Below are 15,137 nucleotides of genomic sequence, written 5' to 3'. Positions count from 1 at the left end.
CACACACACCCTAGGTCACTAGAACTCTCGCACCCATCGTCAATGGGGAATTCTAAGAAACAAACCAGTGCAGTTATTCAAGGTCCAGCCGGCCGTTGTGATTCAAAGTGGCGTCCAGTCATATCCTAGCAAAGGTGGAAACTCTACCACCAGCATCTCAGGAGCCACCATGCAAAATTTGGTTGTAGCAGTACTAGCAGTAGTAGTAATGTTATTATTTATACCCTGCCTATCCGGCTGCGATTCCTTAAGAGGTCTCCACGTGCAGAGGGAAGACAAAAGACGAAATCTATAGCAGGTGATGGCAGCAATAAAATCCATTTAGAAAATGAAAAGAAATGGGGTTCGGATCTCGTGCTGGGGAAGGAAGCCCTCCCTGCAAGATTGGCTCAGCCTCAGGATTCCTGCTTCTCCAAAAGAGGCTTTTCCTTTAAGTTCCGGATCCTCAGATTATTACTGTTATTATAATTATTATTATCATACTGTATGCTGCCCATCTGACTAGTTTGCTCCCAGCCACTCTGGGTGGCTCCCAAGAGAGTATTAAAAGCACAACAAAACATCAAACATTATAAAGTTCCCTAAACAGGGCTTCCCTAATTCAGAGCTTCAGGAGCTCCTTTCTTAAAAGCAAGCAGCCTCTGCCTAGCCCCTGAACAACTCCTCCCTAGAAATTCCTAGGGAATTTTTGCTCCCATTTCCATTATTGAGTTAAGGCTTGAAAGCTTCTCGTTGGCAATTAATGCTGACAGATGGTGCTCCCCCCCCCGCTTCTTGGCGGTTCCTACTCGGAAGTATCCCCTCCTGAATGCTGTCCAGGTATCTGGGGGGAGCTTAATGACGCGGAGCCTGTGGGATATTGGAGCGCTTGAGTGGTTGTTTCCTGGATTCCTCCTGCAATGATGTCGTTCTGCCTCACCTTCCCTCCCCTGTCCTTTCTCCTCTGAAATGCTCCCCACCTTTCACTCCCCCCCCCCCCGGTTTCTCTAATGACCAAATAAGTTTGTGTGTGTGTGTTTATATGCATTAGATATCTTGCAAGAGGAAATTAAAATTGGCTGCTTAGCTTAATGACTTTGAGGGTGTGGGAGGGAGAACTTGCAGGTTAATTCAGGAGGAGGAGAGGGACATTGTGTCAGCCTATCAGCAGCAGCAGCAACAACAGCTGTCTATCCTCCCAATTCCCCGGGACGCGGGTGGCGCTGTGGGTTAAACCACAGAGCCTAGGGCTTGCCGATCAGAAGGTCGGCAGTTCGAATCCCCGCAACCGAGTGATCTCCCGTTGCTCGGTCCCTGCTCCTGCCAACCTAGCAGTTTGAAAGCACGTCCAAGTGCAAGTAGATAGATAGGTACTGCTCTGGCGGGAAGGTAAACGCCATTTCCGTGCGCTGCTCTGGTTCGCCAGAAGCGGCTTAGTCCTGCTGGCCACATGACCCGGAAGCTGTATGCCGTCTCCCTTGGCCAATAAAGCGAGATGAGCGCCGCAACCCCAGAGTTGGCCACGACTGGACCTAATGGTCAGGGGTCCCTTTACCTATCCTCCCAATTGCTCAAGGTGGTTGCGTACTTCTCCCCAGTTTCTCTTCCTGCCTTTGACACATTAGGCTGGGGCAGGTCGCTCACCACCACTTAGGGCAGGGGTCAGCAAGGTTTATCTTGCCTGGGCCGGATCACGCGTGCGCCCGTGATTCTCAGCACGTGCGCAGACGCGATTTTCGGGGCCGCAGAAGCAAGTTCCCGCACTGCGCTGCACCGGTTTAGCGCAGCACGCAAGCAGGAACCTTGGTTCTGGGGCGACTCATGGGCGGGTCAAACGACCTCCGCATGCTGCTTCCGGCCCATGGGCCTTAGGTTGCTGACCCCTGACTTAGGGTCTTCAAACCTCCCAACTTGGTACAGCTTTTTCTTGGAGGGGGGAACCCAAGCTGAAGCTGGCATTCTTTTGCGGAGTGTGTAGATAATTTGTGGTTAGTTTCCGCACGGGAATTGGGAGTCACTTCACAACCCCCCCCCCACAAAAAACAACAACAACTTGGTGGGTTTTCGGGTGTGAGTCCAGTGCTTTTTTCCTGGAAGCAGTGCCATTTCTCTCTCCCCTCCCTGCAAAAAAGAGAGGTAATTTTAATAGTCTGCTCCTTTTGCAGCAAAAGGAAAAAGAAAAGGTCTGCAAGGTATTAAGCCGTTCCGGATTTAACGCTTCTTTTTTCCTCCTGAGCGGGAACTTTTTACCGCTCAGATATTTGAAAAAAGAAAGAAAAAGAGGAACAAAATACCCAAGCCCTCCTCCAACGGCTTCCATAGCTTTGAAACCGAGCCACGTTCCGTAGCTTTGGGTTCCTGCCGCTCTTGAGTGTGTGTCTAAGAAATATTATTATTATTTCAAAAATAGCTGTGTGTGCTTTTCCAGGCAGAACAAACAGGTCTTTGTGAGCCAAGTGTCGTGCACCAGAGAGGACTCTCAGAATGCAGAATTTTTCTCCCTTCCATGTCTGCGTTACGTTACAGCCAGCTAGCCTGGCCACACTTCCCCGCTGCTGCAAACGGAGGGTTTTCTTTTCAGATTTATTTTGGAGCCCAGATTTATTTTGGACTCCAAAACTCCCTCCCCTGCAACCCCCACCTCCATAGGACCTCCATAGACCGCTGGAAATCTGCCCTTGCTCCTTCTTAATGTCTTTTGCACAGACCCCACTTTCTCTTGGCAGAATCACACACCCTGCCTGCTATGAAACGTGAGTTCCTTCTGCGGTCTCTGCTGGGTAGACCCTCTTGCCTGTGTTGTGGGGAGGTAGGGTGTGTGCAAAGGAACTTGCTTCCTGGCTACGTTTGGAAAATTCCAGCTGAATTGAAAATCTCCACTGAAACAGGAGTTTGGGGAGAATGGTGTCACCTGGAATGGTTCATTGGCTTGTGCATGATTCTGGTTTGATTCCAAGCCCCAATTCAAAGCGTTGCTTCTTAATTCTTGTTCTCCTGCTTGCGAAAGATGGAGGGATCCCTCTGTCTAGAAGAGGCATTCTCTCCTGAGAGCAAGGGATGCTGCATATGTAGCTGAGATTCCTGCATTGCAGGGGGTCAGACTAGATGACCCTTGGGTCCCTTCCAACTTTACAATTCTATGATTATTTTTTTCTAGACCCCAGGGATGGGCAACTTCCCTGCAGGGGCTGATACACTCCAGCTGGCATGGCTGGTGGTCAGGGACAAGGGCTTAGGAGTTCATACGTAAAGCGTCTGGAAAGTCTGATTTTCAAATTATGTGCAATTTTCTCCCGTTATAGCTCTGCTCCAGAGCGAACGGCACCCAAGCGCCCAATGTGAGGTTTACAGTCAGTTTCAGACTTGAGTTGAAATTACTATTCATGCTGCCAATACCATGTTTATTATTAAATTGTATTTTTTTTATTTATTAAATTTGTATACCACCCTATATGCCTGCAGGTCTCAGTGCGGTTCACAAGATAAAATCACAATATATATATAAAAAACAGAACAAGAACAACCTAATAACACCCCCCCCACACACACACACATTTTAAAAGGGCATTGGATGTCAATCAGCCAAAGGCCTCATTAAAGAGGAACATTTTTGCCTGGCATCTAAAGTTGTAAAATGAAGGCGCCAGGTGAGCCTCCCTGGGGACAGCGTTCCACAGAAGGGGAGCCACCACAGAAAAGGCCCTGTTCTCATGTTGCCACCCTCTGGATCTCTCATGGAGCAGGCACACAAAAAAGGGCCTCAGAAGATGATCTCAGGGTCCAGGCAGATTCATATGGAAAGAGGCAGTCCCTGTGGTCCTGAGCCGTTTAATACCAATTCTTTTGACAATATATCTACAATTTGTATCACCAAAAATAGTCAGTAACTATAATTTTGGACAGCAAGTTGCAGTTTCTTTAGTAATATTATTCCTTCCAAAATTAAGCTCCAGCAATCTTTCACCAACATACATTCCCACATTGAATGATAACATGCGCCAAGTTTATCGCGACCCCTCCAACAATTAGCCGATACAGGAAAGAACATTTTCTTTGATTATTGCACATGGATTTGTGGGTTTTTTTGCACGGAAGAGTCAGCCGCCTTCAACATTCCTCTGCGGAGGCACAGATTTATTCTCACGGATTTGCATAAACAGAGAGCTTTGAGGTGGATATCCTCCAAGCCAGTTGCTGTCTTTTGGCTCCCTCCTTGCCTTGGGAAGATGGAAATATCTGGTGCAGATGGTGCCTCCCTTTTGCTGCTCGCTAAGCAGATTATGTTTCCACCATTGCGACCAGAGAAACAAGACGGGGAAGGTTGGGTGGAGGGGCGGAGAGACACAGCAGTTTAATAGGAGCCTGTGTAGGTGATGGCTTCTGTTCCGATCTCTCTATTCCCCCCGCACCAAAAAGTAGGAAGAGTCTGGTTGAAGATAAGAGGGGTGTGACTTTTCCTTTCGGTCTCCTTATTTCAGTGCCTTGTCAGTGGCCCAAATATATTCAGAAATCTGAATTGCGGGCTGGTCTTAGGAAGATGTTCCCTCTCCCTCCCTCTTCGGGCACGGTAGCAAGCGCTGAGTTAAAACAAGAAAGTCAAACTCCATTTTCTCTCTCTCTCTCTCTCTCCTCCTCTTAGCTGGAAAGAGGCGACTTCCTCTCGGAAGAATGGCGGGAGAGGATCGCAAACACAAGGTACGGCGCTCTGTCTTTTAACACGGACCCCCCCACCCCCGGGCGCAGAACGGGGTTCACCTGCTTGTCCTGCCCCCACTTCTTATACATTGGATGCTAGATATTGCCCCCGTCTCATTTCTTTGCGAGGAGAGAGTGCTGGGTTGCTCAGGGATCCTGCTCAGGGGCTCAACTGGCTAGTGGTGGCCGTGGTGGTTGCTATTTAACTGTCCTTCACCCTAAGATTCCAGGGCAGGTTAAAGCAGTTAAAACGGTTTGGAACAACTCATGGCCACAAAGAGATGTGGGTCCTAAAAATATGGACTTTAGGTGTCAAAGGTCTGGGGCAAAAACCTGTCATTCCTCCAGAAGCTGTGTGCTGAAGGTTCCAATAATAATAATAATAATAATAATAATAATAATAATAATAATAATAATAATAATAATATTTTTATACCCCGTGCACCTGGCTGGGTTTCTCCAGGCGCTCTGAGTGGCTTCCAACACATATGAAAACTTAATAAAACATTGAACATTAAACATTTCCCAATACAGGGCTGCCTTCAGGTGTCTTCCAAAAGTTGTGTAGTCATTTGTCTCATTGACATCTGATGGGAACCCATTCCACAGAGTGGGTGCCACCACCGGGAAGGCCCTCTGCCTGGTTGCTTGGAGCTTCACTTCTCGCCTAGGGTTAGGGAACTGCCAGAAGGCCCTTGGAGCTGGACCTCAGTGTCCAGGCTCATGCACCTCTGTGGGGAAGGAGTTCCAGAACTTTGGGGCCACCGCTGAGAAGGCCCTCTCCGCCGGGGCAGCCACCACCCCTGAACTTCTGAGGGAGGTGGAACTGCCAAGAGGGCCTCTTCTGCTGATCTCTGCACCTGAGAGGGTCTGTAGAGAAGGCTTTCAGGTACTAAAATTGGGGGGATAGGAAGTGTCAGGCTTGGATTTGTGTGTCCAAGACGTATTTAATGCTTTTAAAAAACCCAGACCATGGTGCTTGGAGCACCGCTGAATTGCAGCAGCACTTCCATGTGGTTGGTCTTTTCTTCTAAGGTATTTTACAAATGCGGAACACATTCCCTTGTATTTTCTGGGGTGGCTTTAGTGAAACACATGTGAGAGTTGAAAGCTATGTTATGCCTTGCCTTGCCAGCAAAGTACATATGTTTGTGTGCACACACGTGCATGTGTGTGTATGCACGCAGATGTGCACCCTTCCCCCCACCCCTTGCAGCAAAAGCAAGACAGTGTGTGTCCATGTTTTACTAAAACTCCTCTTACCTTCCAGTGTTATTTTTGTGAATAACTTTGCCTTTGGACCTGAGGTGGATCATCAGCTGAAGGAGCGATTTGCAAACATGAAGGAAGGTAAAGAGTTGCGTCCTCTCCACTGGCCTCTCCACTGTTGGGATGACGATTGTGCTTTTTCAGTTGTGTGGTGGCAGCAACGAGTATGTTCTTTGTATGTTGGAGGTGGCTGTTCTGCCCTCAATAAACGGGCTTCCTAGAATGGATATCGGCAGGGGCAACTGATGTCGTGTTTCTAGATGTTCCTGAACGCTGGCTCCCTTCAGCCAGCACAGCCGAAGCTCAGGGAGCAATCTGGGAATCACAGCTAAAGAATCCCACTCAACCTCTGTTTCAAATCCTCCATTGCAGGAGAGTTTGCTACCTTCCAAGGGAGTCCGTTCTACTCTCAAGCAGTTGTTAACACCAGGAAGTTGTTTAGCTGGAATCTCGTTTCTTGCAATCTGTACCTGTTGGTTTCGCAGCAGAAAGCAAGCTTATTCCACCTTCAGATCTTTGAAGGTGACCATCCTACCCCCTCTCAGTCTCTTCTTTTTGCAGGCTAAATGTACCTAACTCCTTCAACTGTTCTTCATAAGGCTTGGTTTCTAGACCCTTGATCATCTTGGTCTCCCTCCTCTGCCCACCTTCTAGCTTGTCAACATCCTTCTCAGCCCCTCATCCTGTTCCCACCGTGGCCAGCCACTTCCCTTCACCCTCTCTTAAAACAGCCGCTATCAGTCCTTGTCTTCGTCCTTCAACAGAAAACTGGCTCAGGTTGATCTCACCTTGTAAAAATTATAACAACCCACAAATGAGGACTTGACACCTGCTCTTGAAATGCGATCTGGTGGGCTTGATGAGTCCTGTGGCTGTGAAACTCCCTCCCAGGCGCTTTTGTTTCAGCCTGCCAGGCTTCTTCGATCTCATGGGTGTAGTCACAGGGAGCAGTTCTCTTCCACGGGTGTCAGGCAAAAGCTTTGTTTTCTTCTCACCCTTTGTCTTGGGGTTTTCCTTCCACCCCAGTTGGGTGATTTGGGCCCAATTCTTTGTGTGTGCGCGTGCAATTTTTAACTGAATTTTATATAGGGTGAGTCCTTTAAAAGAGGCCCCATGGGTACTGATTATACATGTTCCACGGGGCCCCTTTTAAAAGACTCACCCTGTATTAAAACAAAAAATGCCAATTTTTAAGCACATATATCACAATATTACACATTTCATTACAATGTTTTTCTCTCTAGTGATATGACCAAGTAATAGAAAAATACCATAGCTATACAACTAAAAAACCCAAGGTGACTATTAACCCATCTGGCAGAATAATATAGGAAGATTGATGTAACAAAAAGCAGAAAGCTGCATTTGGCCGGCATTTTTTATATATATATACAAATAGGCATCCAGAATAAATCTCCCTCTGACGCAGTGTTGAAAACTCTGATGAAAAAAGCTAGGTGCCAAATGGCTCCTGAAACCAAGATTACAGTTGCCAAAATGCAATGCCTAGTTATTCCTTTTGGGGCAAGACTGCTCTAAAGTCTTATTTTCCGAATGACTGCGATTGATTCTCAGTTAAGCACCTGGCTAGTTTAGAGGACAACCTTGAGCCAGGTTAAGAGCTCTGAGAATTTAAAGAAGAAAAGTCACTTGATCCAGGGACTGTCCGTATTTCTATTGGCCTGTTCCATCCTCTTTCTCTTAGTGGTGTCTGGTTCCAGAAATTCTTTCTGATTGCGCAGATAAAATACAACGGATAGAATTCTACAGGATGTTGTTGTTGTTGTTGTTGTTTAATCGTTTAGTCGTGTCTGACTCTTTGTGACCCCATGGACAGAGCATGCCAGGCCCTCCTGTCTTCCACTGCCTCCCGCAGTTTGGTCAAACTCATGCTGGTAGCTTCGAGAACACTATCCAACCATCTCGTCTCATCTTTTTTATCTCATGATATATCCTATCCCAAAATACCCTCGGCTTTCTTACAAGTCCAGCACCTACATATGGGGTAAAGGTAAAGACTGCCCGAAGGCCAGTCGTGTCCGACTCTAGGGTTGCGCGCTCATCTCACTCTAGAGGCTGGGAGCCGGCGCCGTCTGAGGACACTTCCGGGTCACGTGGCCAGCGTGACGAAGCTGCTCTGGCGAGCCTGCACCAGCGCAGCACACGGAAACGCCGTTTACCTTTCCGCTATAAAGCGGTACCTATTTATCTACTTGCACTTAAGGGTGCTTTCGAACTGCTAGGTGGGCAGGAGCTGGGACCGAACGACGGGAGCTCACCCCACCGAACGACGGGAGCTCACCCCACCGCGGGGATTCGAACCGCCGGCCATACGATCGGCAAGTCCTAGGCACTGCGGTTTTACCCACAGCGCCACCCGCGTCCCTCTACATATGGGGGGGGGACACCAATTTGCTTGTTTACTTCCAGCAGTTTGCTTCCAGCAGTTAGAACACTGTCCCACCATCTTGTCCTCTGTCGTCCCCTTCTCCTTGCACCCTCCATCAGGGTCTTTTCCAGAGAGTCTTCTCTTCTCATGAGGTGGCCAAAGTCTTGGAGCCTCAGCTTCAGGATCTGTCCTTCCAGTGAGTACTCCTTCCAGTGAGCACTGATTTCCTTAAGAGTGGAATTCTACAGGATGGGGAATTACAATCCTGTTCCAGTGATTCCCCAGGCATGCACCTCCCGATGGTGGAGATACCAGGCACCATTGTGGCGCCCAGGCATGTCCACTTGGTTGCAGGTGGTCGAAAGCCAGGAGCAAAATGCTCCTGGCGCCTGGCTAATTTCAAAGACGGCTCTCACGTCAGTGAGATTTTGCCAGAAGCCTCTGCAGCTAGGGCTGGGCCCAGTTTACTAGGGCTGATCTGAATGTTCATGTGTGTGCCTGTGTGTGCCTGTGGTTCGGCTGCTCCAATATTTATTGCTTAAACGCTTTTACACATGTTTTTTTGTTCCTCTTTTTTGCTCTCCCTCTCCCTCATTCAGCTCTTCAGACAAAAGGTCTAGCTTTAGATGTGGCAAGTGTTCATGTCCTCTGTATCGCTGTATTTACCTGTGCTGTTGTTGTTTTTAAAAAAGACCGCAAGTACACTTAATTGGTGAATATGGTTCACTAGGCTGAGGGGGCGCTGCTGCAGAACGCCACCGGCCTCTGCCCGCCCTTCTCTGCCCTCGGTATAAAGAGCAATTAACCTGTGACCTAAAAGGAAACAATTAATATGCAGCCATTAGGGTAAATCACTTCAGAGGTTATTTGGGGTGGGTAGGGGATCCCTTATCTTCAGATTTCAAGGCTGAACTCCTAATGCCAACAGTTCATATAAAACCATCTGTTCAACTTGGTGAGTTGGGGGGGGGGGAGTTAAGACTGTTTACGTGCAGCACCCGCGAACCTCCCTGACGGTAAGATTGTCAAAATGGTCATTAACACGAAATCAAAAGTGCAGGCGGAAAAGAAAGAGGGAAAACATGATTAGAGGTGGAGAGCGCCGTAGCAATACCGTGCTTCCGAAATTAACAGAGAGCAGAAATCAATGCAGCACGAAAAGCCTTTTTTGTTTTGCAATTTAGTGGGGGAAGAGAGTGACCCGTAAGGAGTGGAATCCCACCCGATGGCAGGGAAATGGTTCAGGTCCTGGAAATGTGTCATTGCAAGTTCTTTCCTCTGCAGTAGCCAGAGTCCACCTATTCTTGCACCGCAGCGAGAGAGGGCCAACTCTTCAGTTTCTTGGCCAAATGCATTCTCTCTGTGGTTTGTTTACTTTTGATTTATGTTCCCTGTCTTTTGTTTGCCTCTGCTTTTTGATTTTACGTTAGCAAGGAACAATGACTGGGGGAAAGGAGAGATTCCTAAAGCCTTGCCTTTTTGACATAAGAAGGCACAAATTTGACCTGTGCCCTTTCCACTGCTTTAGGGTAACTAACGGGGGGGCTCTGTTCCTGCTTTTTCCCCTGACAGGTGGCCAGATTGTATCCTCGAAACCTTTTGCACCATTGAACTTTAGAATAAACAGTCGAAACTTGAGTGGTAAGACCTCTCTCTCTCTCTATTTTAAAAGTGTGTTAGGTTTTGAACTGAGTGTGAGCAGCTAGGTGTCCAGCCTTTGTTCCTGCTCCCTCGGACGTCCCTGGGCTTGAACTTGTTGGGAGATAACGCCGAGGCCTTGTGCCTTCCCCCAATGCAGCGTCGGCCGGGATTCATCACTCCGGTCTCCCATCACACTGATGCGACCCATATTCTCCTGGGACATGAGCACACGACTAGCAGAGTCCAAAATAGAAGCGTTAGCTTTGGGGTGTAACATCTAATCCTTATTTATTGCAACGAAATCAAACACAACAGTACAAAGTAAACATGGCTCCTCTTCCTCGGAGAGAACGCTGAAACGAAACATCACTGTGAGAGAACAGTGGGAGGAAGGGAGCAAAGAGCGTATCTCCCTTTCCTCTTATATAGCTCTAACAATCAGCAGCTGAAATGCATTACACACAGACACGTGATCCAACAATCCTATATCTGCAGCATAGGGAGGGGTGAAATCCTAACAGAACTCCCGTCATCTAAGAAAAGGCATCTCTACTCCCAGGAAGGGATGCCTGTTCTAAATAGAGGCATTCCCGGAGTGACAATACTTGGAGGGATACAGGTTCCCCATCTCTGCTCTAAGAAAAGGCATTCCGTTTTCTCAAGAGGGAATGATACTACAACGAATGCTAATTCTTAGGTCAGGACAGGAAATTTCTGTGTGTCTCTGATCCCTCTGCCAGATGTTGTCAGATTCACAGGGTTTCCCAAACTTGGGCCTCCAGTTGTTTTGGGACTACAACTCCCATCATCCCTAGCTAGCAAGACCAGTGGTCAGGGATGATGGGAATTGTAGTCCCAAAACAACTGGAGACCCTCGTTTGGGAAGCCCTGTGTTAAGAGTCTCTAATCGCAGCACCCCTGACTGTTGACCTTCTACTCAACCACACCTAGAGATGCCCGATCTTTGGTGTACAGAAACAGGCTTTTGGTGTTTTTTTTTGAAAGAACCTAAGAAGAGCTTGCTTCCGGCCACAATGGCTTCCGGCCATTGTGGCTTGGCAGCCTTCTCCCCCCGCCGTCAATTTGCCCCCCAGTCCTCTTTGAAAGCCGTCTAAGTTGCTGCCCACCCCTGGCTCCTGTGGGAATGAGTTCCCTAGTGAAACAGCACGAAGGGTGGGGTGTGACTCTGAAATGTGCTCCGCGGCTGGCGCTCCTGTTTCCTCTTTAACCCTCTCCCATCTTTCTCCTCCCCCAAAAGATATCGGCACTATTATGAGAGTCGTAGAACTGTCACCACTCAAAGGGTCTGTCTCATGGACTGGGAAACCTGTTTCTTACTACCTGCATACTATCGATCGGACCATAGTGAGTAGCTGTACACAGGGCAGTGGGTGGGTGGGTGGGTGGGGCTGTCCGTGAGGGGGTGTGTGTGTAAGTGTGAATAAGTCTGTGTATTAATTTGCTTGCAAATGGCAGTGGTGAGCATCATCAGCCTAATTTTATCGTGCATTTTTTTAAAAAAAACGTTTTATTTATTTTCACGGTACAGAAGATAACTTTTTGAGAAAGTAACTGTTACAACAGTAAACAACAAATAACTTGTCCTGATAAAATTGCAGACTTTCAGCATTCCCACATGTTAAAAGTTTCATTTGATTACTCTTTAAGAGATCACACCACATTTTCCCATGAGTGCTGGGTGGATTCCTGCCACAGTCTGAACAATTTATGTATCCAGTAAACCTTTGCCATATATTATAAAAGGAATATGGATTGTGTTCGCCCTTTGCCCCTCTCACCTGGCATGTTAGTTTCTCAGCCAGTGCTATTGACCCTACTCTCTTATACCAAGAATCAATGTCCAGCCCAACACCGGTTTTCACGTTGTGCATGTGTGTTCATGGTGGGATCAGGAAAGGGCGTGTTACTATTTTGTTGTTTTGGTTCAATGATTTACTTGTGTTTTATTTTGTATTTCATTCTGCGAACCGCCCAGAGATCTTTGATGGAGGGCGGCATATAAATTTAATAAATATATACAACAAAAATAAAAGGGGTGGCGTGGGCATCAGCAAGTGAAATCCACAAACCACCTTCTGCAGAGAATTAGAATTATGGAATTGTCAAGCTGGAAGGGACCCCAAAGTTCCTGGCTGCTCTGCCTTAGGACCCTGACGGCTCTCTTTTGCATTCATTTATTTAGTTGGATTGCAACCTTTTATCTTTGTGATTTTAGGTGGCAAGTCCCCCGCCCCCCCCCCCGCCGCCCTGTTTGTCGCTTCTCGCGGTTCCTAAGAACACAGCGCCTGCAGTTTCCCGTTGTTCAGTCATTGCACTGTGATTGTGGTCCATCAACAGAAGTTCTGTCCACTTCTTAGACGCTGCTTTCTGTAAACTATTTTGAGAGTGGTGGGCTTTTTTTTTTTTTTTTTTGCTTTTTTACAATCAAGTCCTACATAAATTTCGTAGGAAAAAATAAGACTTCTCATTTTGTTGGTCCCAAATCACTAAATGCTGGTGTGATTATATTTTAAGGGCAGGTTCTTGGTGCGGTTTTTAGGGAGACCATGGCTGAATGCTCCTATGAAACGCCTGGGACACCTGAGGTGGTTTATTCGTTTATTTATTATACTGATCTATTTTTCTTGTCGTTGCTATTTAGCTTGAAAACTACTTCTCTAGTCTCAAAAATCCAAAACTCAGGGTAAGTGGCGTAACAATAGCCGTTTTACTTTTTAAGCCTAATTGCAGTCGTGGAAGCTTCAGAATAGCGCAGCCTCTCCGAGACACGTAACGCGGGTGCAAAAGCACTCTTTGAGCCCTCTTCTCCCGTGGCTGGTATGCAGGGAATCATGGAGTTGCAGAGCTGGAGGAGACCCTAAGGAATCATCTGGGCCAATGTTTCTCCAGCTGTTGGTGGACCACAACTCCCACAATTCCTAGCTAGCAGGACCAGTGGTCAGGGATGATGGGAACTGTAGTTCCAAAACAGCTGGAGAACAAAGTGTGGGAAGCCCTGATCTAGTCCAACTCCTCTGATGCAGAAATCACAGTTAAATAATTCCTGATGGGTTGACTATCCAACATCTGTTTCAAATCCTCCAGTGCCCTGTGTTGGAAAGGCTGCAGGGAGATAGGCTCACATTTTCACGCACGGTGGAGTTTCCCATTTTCAAGAGGAGAAATGACACGCTCTTCCTTGTGTGTCCTCCACCTCTTATTGTTTGGAAGGAGGGGGACATTTTCCTGTCTTTTCTCTCCCCCCCCCCCAGCCCCCAGCCTTCTCTGTGCTCACGCTCTCAATGTTTACACTCCGCAGGAGGAACAAGAGGCAGCTAGACGTCGCCAGCAACGAGAAAACAAGAGCAACACCACCACGCCAACAAAGGCCCAAGAGACCAAGGTCTGAACCCACAAATAATCCGCTGTGTGTGGACAGTTGCAGTTTCCTAAAAGCCAGACTCAGGCACACATCAGAGGGGCAGCATGTTTCTGGGTGGTGCTGGGGGGTCCCAACATCTACAGCACGACATTTCTTTAAACAGAGCTTCCCACCCCCACCCCCAATTATATTTTGTTAAGTTTCAACATTCTTAACATATACAATCAAAGCTTTTCTCTTATTTTTGTTCCCACCCCATTTTCCATGTTGTTGTTGCTCCCCTTCTACTGCTTCTTCTATCTATCAAATCACAACCACAATATTATAATCTATTTACATCTGTTGCTCATAGCTCAAATCTAGCCGTGAGTTCATCATACTGTAATATTTCTTTAAATAGTATTTTCAAACAAGGTGGTTTTTTTAAAAAATTTGAAATCGGAAGTACAGGCGAACAAGCACCTCCCCCCAGTAACCAGCCCTTCCCATAAGTATAGCACAAGACACTAGTCCTCATGCCTCTGGGAGCAACAGAGAGCCCTTGGGCAGCTTCTCGAGGGAGGGATTCTGCTTTTCTCAGGTTTCGTGTCTTCTTATTTATCTCTTTGTTGCACAAAGGACTATGGTGCTGAAGAAGAGGCCGCCCCCGGGGCCAACGCCATCAAAAAGCCATCTCCGTCCAAAGCCCGCAAGAAGAAGCTGAGCAAGAAGGGGAGGAAAATGGCCGGCAGGAAGCGCGGGCGCCCCAAGAAGATGAACATTGTGAGCTCAGAGCGCAAGCCCAAGAGGAACCAGACGGCCCTGGAGCTCCTCCACGCGCAGACCGTTTCGCAGGCCTGCTCCTCTTCTCCTCAGGGTGAGCTGCCAAGTTGTTTGGTGTTAGCTGGCCACCTGCCACCCTTCACGTTGCGGTGTGGGCCATTATTAATTAATTGAATTTCTATACCGCCCTATACCCGGAGGTCTCAGGGCAGTTTACAGAATAAAGCTACCGTATTTTTCGCTCCATAAGATGCACTTTTCCCCTCCTAAAAAGTAAGGGGAAATGTGTGTGTGTGTTATGGAACGAATGTAGGCTGTGCGGCTATCCCAGAAGCCAGAACAGCGAGAGGGAGCGCTGCGCAGCGCTCCCTCTCGCTGTTCTAGCTTCTGGCTTAGCCTCTTCCAGGCAGGGAGAGCCTTCACCCCGCTGCCCTTCGGAGGCTTCGCATGGCTATCCTATCCCTGGCTTTTGCAGGACGTGGGGGGAAAGCCAGGAGGCTTGCTTTCGCTGAAGCCAGGAGGGTAAGAGGGATCGGTGCGCACCGATCCCGCTTGCTCTCCTGGCTTCAGCGATAGCCCCACAAAGCCTCCTGAGCGAAGAGAGAGGAGCGCTCCCTCTTCGCTCAGGAGGCTTTGTGTTGCTTTCTTATTTCTTGCTTTCCTCCCCTAAAAACTAGGTGTGTCTTATGTTTGGGTGCGTCTTATAGAGCAAAAAATACGGTAATTTAAAAGGTGTTACTTTCCTTAAATGTGCACTTGGATTTTGCTCCTACTAGGGCTGGGCAGTATCTGGCCTTCAGCATCGCAATATTCCGATACATCGTGATGTCTGGAATAAGGATGGAGCTGGTTTTCAACACTGTGATATACTGATGCATCTCAGTGTCTGAAATAAGGGTGGAGGCATTGGCTGGTTTCACGGATTCCCCACACCCTGATCTTGTGATTCGCTGCCCCCTGCAGGAGTCAGGGGACAGCTGAGCTGGCAGAGTTAACGGGGCTGCAGGAATCTAGAGTAGC

At 47.8% G+C, this 15,137-nt stretch overlaps 1 protein-coding gene across 1 annotated transcript in view; it reads left to right on the top strand.

The window, feature by feature from the left end:
- Window positions 1–15,137, top strand: part of DOT1L (DOT1 like histone lysine methyltransferase) — a 74,136-nt gene that overhangs the window by 29,741 nt on the left and 29,258 nt on the right. The window contains exons 8-14 of the mRNA XM_077922028.1: window positions 4,619–4,674; window positions 5,945–6,024; window positions 9,905–9,973; window positions 11,232–11,338; window positions 12,636–12,677; window positions 13,293–13,376; window positions 13,974–14,211. Coding sequence (XP_077778154.1) covers window positions 4,619–4,674; window positions 5,945–6,024; window positions 9,905–9,973; window positions 11,232–11,338; window positions 12,636–12,677; window positions 13,293–13,376; window positions 13,974–14,211 — 676 coding nt within the window. The remainder of the gene's footprint in view (window positions 1–4,618; window positions 4,675–5,944; window positions 6,025–9,904; window positions 9,974–11,231; window positions 11,339–12,635; window positions 12,678–13,292; window positions 13,377–13,973; window positions 14,212–15,137) is intronic.

This window comes from Podarcis muralis, chromosome 18 (assembly GCF_964188315.1).
Source record: "Podarcis muralis chromosome 18, rPodMur119.hap1.1, whole genome shotgun sequence".
Lineage (NCBI taxonomy): Eukaryota > Metazoa > Chordata > Lepidosauria > Squamata > Lacertidae > Podarcis > Podarcis muralis.
Note: the sequence above shows the minus strand (reverse complement) of the source record. Positions and strands in the feature narration are given on the sequence as shown.